At 56.1% G+C, this 7,230-nt stretch overlaps 1 protein-coding gene across 1 annotated transcript; it reads left to right on the top strand.

Annotated features, from left to right (window-relative positions):
* The first annotated feature begins 3,516 nt into the window (after window positions 1–3,516).
* Window positions 3,517–6,381, top strand: Insm1 (INSM transcriptional repressor 1). The gene has a single exon (XM_028757222.1). The coding sequence runs from the start codon at window positions 3,675–3,677 to the stop codon at window positions 5,229–5,231; it is 1,557 nt and encodes a 518-aa protein (XP_028613055.1). The 5' UTR covers window positions 3,517–3,674; the 3' UTR covers window positions 5,232–6,381.
* Window positions 6,382–7,230: the final 849 nt, after the last annotated feature.

Here is a 7,230-nt window from a genome sequence, read left to right as displayed (position 1 = left end):
CTACGGGGCGGGGAGGCCCGGAAGGTGCCCAGAGGCCGGACTGGGCCGGGAGGGGCGGCGGCATCCCGCCTGCGCGTGTCTCTCGCGTGCTCCTGGGACTGACAAGACAACCCTTCATTCCTGCAAACACAAAGCTTCTGCACTCCGGCTCTTCCAGGACCTGGCAGTGGACATGGGACGCAGTGCCTTCAAGTCGTGTCCTGTGGGAACCGGGGGCCATGGTTGGGAGCTTCTGTTAAGTCAAGAGAAAAGGCTGCAGCAGAACCACAGAGAATACTGGGGACCCTCACCCCGACACACACAACCCTGGTGTCCCCAGAAACTCTCCCTGTACGGCGGAGGGCTGAGACCCCTGACCTGTGGGTCTCCTCCTTCTGAGTGGTCAAAGCTGTTAACACAGCTGTAAAGCCACGGCTAAATTCCCCAAGTCTGTACTCAGTACCCAGACTCCCAAGTTCTAGAAACTCTCAGCGGTCTCAGCTTTCTTTCGGAGCAGTGCTGGTGGTCACAGCACTTGTCCCGATGCTTGTCCAGACGGCAGCTGCATCCACAGGAATAGATGATGGGAGCGAGCCCAGCCGGCCTCCAGCTCTGCAGCCTTAGAAACTGGTACCCACCTTCCAGAAAGGACAAGAATTGGAGAGGCCTGGGGGGGGGGGCGGGGCGGGGGGGCTGGGAGCCTGATGTCCTCCATCCATGAAAGGAGAGGAGTCCTCACCTTGGAGTCCACTTGGGATATTTGGGTGCTCAGCCTCCCACCGATCCCTATTAAGGCCTCCTTAAAGAAGGCAAAGTAAAGCTCAATGTTTCTCCACCGCTACTCTGGCGTCCAGTATTCTGAATTGCAGTGTGGAGATGCAGGCCGCGGGCTAACTTTGCTCTTCCCAGGGGAAGACATTTCTCAGGAATAGGTAGGTGTTCGGGTCCCTGCAGGCAGACAAGCTCGGGGAAATCCCACAGACCAATCACCACCGGTGCTGGACTGCACCAACTGAAGGGCGGCTGGTGTGAGCACGTGTCCAAGTGCGCAGACTAAGTGTTCCAGGACTTTCCAAGTTTCCATTTATTTTAACTGTACCGGCGTGAAAAATATTCATTGAATATCTGCATAGATTTCTCTGGCTAAATCAAAAGCCCTGTTTGAATTACCTCGAACAAGGTTTTTTAAATTTAATTTAATTTTTTGTTTTTTTTCAATTGTTGGTCATAGGCACCCCCATCCATCTAACAAACACACACCTTCTTTACAGTTATTAATGGGTGTTTTTTTGTTTGTTTGTTTGTTTGTTTGTTTGTTTGTGTATAAGAACTCACTAGGCGACGAACTCTTCCGGTAGCCTTTTGAATTAAAAAGTGTGTTACATACCCAAGACTAAATATCCTGATAGGGGTAGCCCATCGAGCCCCGCCCCATTATTCTACAACCAAGGTGGGTTTCGTAATTAGAAAATAAAATTGGCCAAAGCTGTCTTGGAATCTCCCTCTCTCTCCTTCTCTCTTCTAACTTCATCAGCAGTGTTAATCAGCACTCAAAAGAGCAAAGAAATACGTTATTTTTCAGATCGAAACATTCATGGATTGTAATTCATTTTAGGATTTCTAACTTCTTAAAGACCTAGCACCCATCACAGCAGTTTATATATTTTTCTCTCTTCAGTTGGTGGTTTTTAAAAAAATCACAGACATAAAATCATAAGATTTCTTTCCTCTGAGTTAACTCACCTTAACAACTGTACCCATTACAATTTATTACTCAAGTGGATTCTGTTGAAAAAAAAAAAAACAACTGTATTTAGTTTCCAAGCCAGGGTATTTTCAGAGGGAAACCCCAAAACAATTAAATGCCTTCAGTGGAATTTAATCGTAAGTCAAACTCAGCAAAAATCTAGGCTCACTTCAAGGGAAAAAAATGTTTCTCTCCGAGTAAAGTGACATTCTCCACAGCTATGACATTTGATGAGTCTTGGCTATTTGTTCCCTGGTGACGGACTTCATAGGGATCTATTCCTTTCCCTGAGAAAAGCAATCTTTTGTGTTTCCTCAGTCCTGGGCAGGGAAGAGATCCCTAGACAAGTTGTCGGGTCTGGGTCCAAATCCGGCGTCGAGTGGTGTGTGTGTGTGTACCAGGGGTGTCCTTCGTTGTTGTCTCTTCCCAGTGGCACGGGCGGGGTGCGGGGGTGGGGAAGCGGCTGGTCCTCTCAGGCTGCAGGCTCCCTCTGAGGACAGATTGGCCACCCCCACCTCCCCCAACCCCCGGCAGCACGCGTCTCTTTTGCGTCCAGATTGGCCGCGACCCGCGCTCAATAGCGGGAGGTTAATTTCCTTCACAAAGGTGAAGGGGGCACGGCTGGGGGGGGGGTGGCGACCAGACAGGCCGTTGCTTTATTTCACAGCGCCTTGATTGGAGCCCTTGATTTAGCATCTGATGTCAACCCACAGACAAAATGCCCGCTCAGAATGAAAATGCATGAGGCTGCGCAGAGGGTGGAAACCAACTTCACCGTGCGTGGCCCGCTTGGGTCAACTCCACAGGCATTGCCCGTTGCCTATTCCCTGGGCAGCGAGGAGGCTCCTGAAGCCTGGGTCCGACCCAGGCAAGGATGCCAAGCCTCCGGCTTCAGGGATATTAGGGAAAGGAAAGGAACTTCGGACATTCGAGTTCCTTTTGGAAGCCAGCCAGCAGGCCAGGGCTGCAGCCCCGCATCCGGGGATGATCGAAAACGTGCTATGCCAACAGTTTCTCCAACTCGAGAGAAGCTTTTTGAGGCTCGCCGGCAGGCTGAGCCTGTGAGCCCAGACGCTGCGCTCCGCCGAAGCCCGCAGGCTCTGTGTTTACTCTCCGAACCCCAGGGCACCGGCCGGCCACTGGCTGTCCCGACTTCAGTAGCGCATTCCCGTTGCCGATGATTTTCCATACAGCGCGCCGGGCTCCCGCGCCCTTCTCCCGCCGCAGCCGCGGCCCTCGGGTCGCCCCTGCCCCCACCCCATCAGCGCGCCCAATTTCCCCCTGGGCTCCGGCTCGCGGATTGAACCCTCCTGACATATTTGGGGCCATTCTTCTCCTTTGTTGCTATTTAGCTCGCGACCCGCGGGTAATCCCCGCGCGGGAGGGGGGCGCACATTGTCGTGCTGATGGACGGGCCCATTTGGCGGCTCCGCGCCCCCCGGAGGAGACACACAAAGCCCAGGCACGTGCGCCTCCCCATAGAGGAGCAGCAGACCGTGAAGGGAGGCGGGGCCGGGCGTGTGCCTGGGCCAGGCGGGGCGGCGGCGCCGGGCGCGGCGGGGCGGGGCGGCCGAGGGGCGCGCGCTGGGGCCCCGCGCCCTCAGGTACATCTGCCGCACCTACCGGGCGACCCTCGAGTCCCGGCCCCTTTTTTGCCGCTCTGTCGCCCTCCCGCCCTCGTCGGCGGAGGAGCTGCGGACGCGCTGATTGGCTCCGGGGGAAGCGGGAGGCGAGAACAATGGCCCCCTCCCCCCGTTAAAAGGGAGCGGCGCCCGGGCCCGGGGACAGGGACGCGCGTGCGGAGCGCAGAGCCGGGCCAGCAGCCGCGGGCACCGCGCGAGTCCCAAAGCCGCCGCGTGCAGGCGATGGGCTGGGGGCACTGAGGGCCGCCGGGGCCGAGCACGGAGGTGGGACCCAGCCAGTGCGTCGCCCTTTGCACCGCGCCAACATGCCCCGCGGGTTCCTGGTGAAGCGCAGCAAGAAGTCCACGCCCGTGTCCTACCGGGTCCGCGGCGGCGAGGACAGTGACCGCGCGCTGCTGCTGTCACCCGGCTGCGGGGGCGCCCGCGCCGAGCCCCCGGTGCCTAGCCCCGGACCGCTGCCGCCACCTCCAGCACTCGCGGAGCGCGCCCATGCTGCGCTCGCCGCCGCGCTCGCCTGCGCGCCAGGCCCGCCGCCACCCCCGCCTGGCCCGCGGGCCGCGCACTTCGGCAACCCGGAGGCTGCGCACCCCGCGCCTCTCTACAGTCCCACGCGGCCGGTGAGCCGCGAGCACGAGAAGCACAAGTACTTCGAGCGCAGCTTCAACCTGGGCTCGCCGGTGTCCGCCGAGTCCTTCCCCACGCCCGCCGCGCTGCTCGCAGGGGGAGGCGGCGGCGCCAACGGCGCTGGCGGCGGCGGCGGCGGCGGCGGCACCTGCGGCGGAGACGCGCTGCTCTTCGCGCCCGCCGAGCTCAAGATGGGCACTGCGTTCTCCGCCGGCGCCGAGGCGGCCCGCGGTCCTGGGCCGGGTCCTCCACTGTCCCCCGCCGCGGCCCTGCGGCCCCCGGGCAAACGACCCGCGCCTCCCGCCGCTGTCGCTGCAGAGCCGCCCGCCAAGGCAGCCAAGGCCCCGAGCGCCAAAAAGCCGAAGGCCATCCGTAAGCTGCACTTCGAGGACGAGGTGACCACGTCGCCGGTGTTGGGGCTTAAGATCAAGGAGGGCCCGGTGGAGGCGCCGCGGGGTCGCGCGGGGGGCGCGACTCGACCCCTGGGCGAGTTCATCTGCCAGCTGTGCAAGGAGGAGTACGCCGACCCGTTCGCGCTGGCGCAGCACAAGTGCTCGCGCATCGTGCGCGTGGAGTACCGCTGCCCCGAGTGCGCCAAGGTCTTCAGCTGCCCGGCCAACCTGGCCTCGCACCGCCGCTGGCACAAACCGCGGCCGGCGCCCGCGGCGGCTCGCGCGCCGGAGCCAGAAGCCACCACTAGGGCGGAGGCGCGCGAGGCTGCGGGTGGCGGCGGCGGCAGCAGCGATCGGGACACGCCGAGCCCCGGCGGCGTATCCGAGTCAGGCTCAGAGGACGGGCTCTACGAGTGCCACCACTGCGCCAAGAAGTTCCGTCGTCAGGCCTATCTGCGCAAGCACCTGCTGGCACATCACCAGGCGCTACAGGCCAAAGGCGCGCCGCCGCCGCCGCCCCCCGCCGAGGACATCCTGGCTTTCTACTCGGGGCCCGATGAAAAGGCGCCCCAGGAGGCCTCGGGCGACGGCGAGGGGGCAGGCGTGCTGGGTCTGAGTTCGGCCGCCGAGTGCCACCTGTGCCCAGTGTGCGGGGAGACCTTCCCCAGCAAGGGCGGCCAGGAGCGCCACCTGCGCCTGCTGCACGCTGCCCAGGTGTTCCCCTGCAAGTACTGCCCGGCCACCTTCTACAGCTCCCCGGGCCTGACGCGGCATATCAACAAGTGCCACCCGTCTGAGAATAGACAGGTGATTCTCCTTCAGGTGCCCGTGCGTCCGGCCTGCTAAAGTGCGCCCTCGGTCCGGGGCCCCCAGAACTGTGCCTTCACTTGGAGACCCACAAAGAGAGCGCGCACCCCATGCCTGATCTGGGGGGTCCCTACCCCCATTCCGGGGTGAAAGTGTCTTCGCTTCTCTCGGTGTGGCGTGACGGTAACCCTGGTCTTCTTGCTGTGACTCCTTTGGACCCCACCCCTTTTGCGTTGTGCCCCCCCCCAGCCCCCATGGCGCAACAGGAGTCCGTCTCTTTCTGTACAGGGGAGGAAAAAAAATGTTGTATACGTTTGTTTCGTGGTTGGACGCCTCCCTTTGAGGGGCAAAGCTGTTTTTCTTGCTAGTATTCGCTGTGTTCATGGTCTAGAAAATGCGGTTTGCTCTGCCTACCAATCTCTGCTCTCAATGTCTGTAGCGTACGGGTTGTTTTGGGTGAATCTTGAGGAATAAATGCCTTTATATTTCACAGGCTGTAAATTGAACTCCCCACACGATTAGCTTTATTATGGCTTGTGAACTGCTGGAGTCTGGCTTTACCTTTTTGTATGTGAACAAATCAAATTGCTTAAAAAAGAGTTTTCTTTAGTATAGCCACAAATGCCTTGACCTGTTGTCTGTTGGGGATTGTTTTTTTTGGGGCGGCGGGAGGTGTTTTAACGAGATGCTGTAGTAACTGCCTCAGTATTTCACGGAAGACTTTTGGTTTGATCATCTTTGTTGAGGTAGGACTATTGAGTTCCCTTTACATGTATATGTTGATTTATGGGCAATTGTTATTTATTCTTTATTTATTTATATTAATTATGAAGATTATGATATTATTTGATTGCAGATTCTTCTCTTCATTTTTTTTTTTTTTTGTGAGCTTTCCCCCTGCCACTTTTGACATTTCACTGTGCATTTTAGGAAAGAACCTTTTTTCTAGAGGGGTCTGCTGAAAGTTTTAACTTTTCTATCTATCGAGGGAATTACAGACAACGTACCATTTTATTCTGCTTGAGGGGCCCCAAGGCCCTTGTACAACCGACAGCTCTTACTTTTAAATGCAATCTCTTTTCTACATACATTATTTTCTTAATTGTTAGCTATTTATAGAAAGCTTCGATAGAACTGTTTCAACTGTATAAATATTTACTATTCAAATAAAATATTTTCAAAGTCAAAATATTGTGGTCTTATTTCAGCATCAAATAGTTCCCTCCACGGAGGAGCTAAGACATTTTAAACAGTGGTTTTTAGTGGTTTCTTAAAAGCACCCTTATTCCTATGGTTAGGAAAATTCCTCTCCTCTCACAAGAGTAGGGGATTTTTCACAGCTGAAGCTGTATGTCTTAGATTCTGCCCTTTCTGACCGAAATGTACTAGATGGTGAGTTAGAGGCAGTCATACATAGCAGCCTTTCAGATGCGCCTAACTAAGCAATCAAAAGAAACTGCCCTCTGCACAGCAGGTACAGGGACCCCACTTTTATTTACTCTAATCTTCCCTTGTCTATAATTTGATGATAGCCATTCGTCAAATAAAGTGGGGGAGATTTTCAATTATTCTAAAGGGCCAAGTAGGAGAAACCAGAAAAGTCTTTATGGATGGATGTACCACACAAGTTCAGCAACTGGGTTTGAAGAGAGGGCTCTAAAGTAAGTTTCCAGTCAGGTGAGCCAAGCACTGGGTGCAGGAACAGGGGCAAGGGAGTGAACACCATCTGTTTGGGGTATTAAATTTAATAACAGGCAATTACAATGTTTTCCGTTATTTGTCACTCAGCTCTTTGAAGAAGGGTTCTGTTGATCACCCACAGTATTCTGGGAAGTGCGATTAAGGAGCAGACCCACACTGCACAAACCACTGTGCCCTGGATTTTTGTGTCTCGCCCTCCTACTTTTCCCCTAAAGCTCATTAAGGTTCCAAAGAGACACAAGCGATTTACGCTGTGACGATCTCCCTAGAAGAGCTCTGACAAGGCCGGTGGGGAACAAGGAATTGGGAAGGGAATGTAGAGTCTTTAAAGATTTCC

This window comes from Grammomys surdaster, unplaced genomic scaffold, assembly GCF_004785775.1.
Source record: "Grammomys surdaster isolate TR1022 unplaced genomic scaffold, NIH_TR_1.0 129, whole genome shotgun sequence".
Classification (NCBI taxonomy): domain Eukaryota; kingdom Metazoa; phylum Chordata; class Mammalia; order Rodentia; family Muridae; genus Grammomys; species Grammomys surdaster.
Note: the sequence above shows the minus strand (reverse complement) of the source record. Positions and strands in the feature narration are given on the sequence as shown.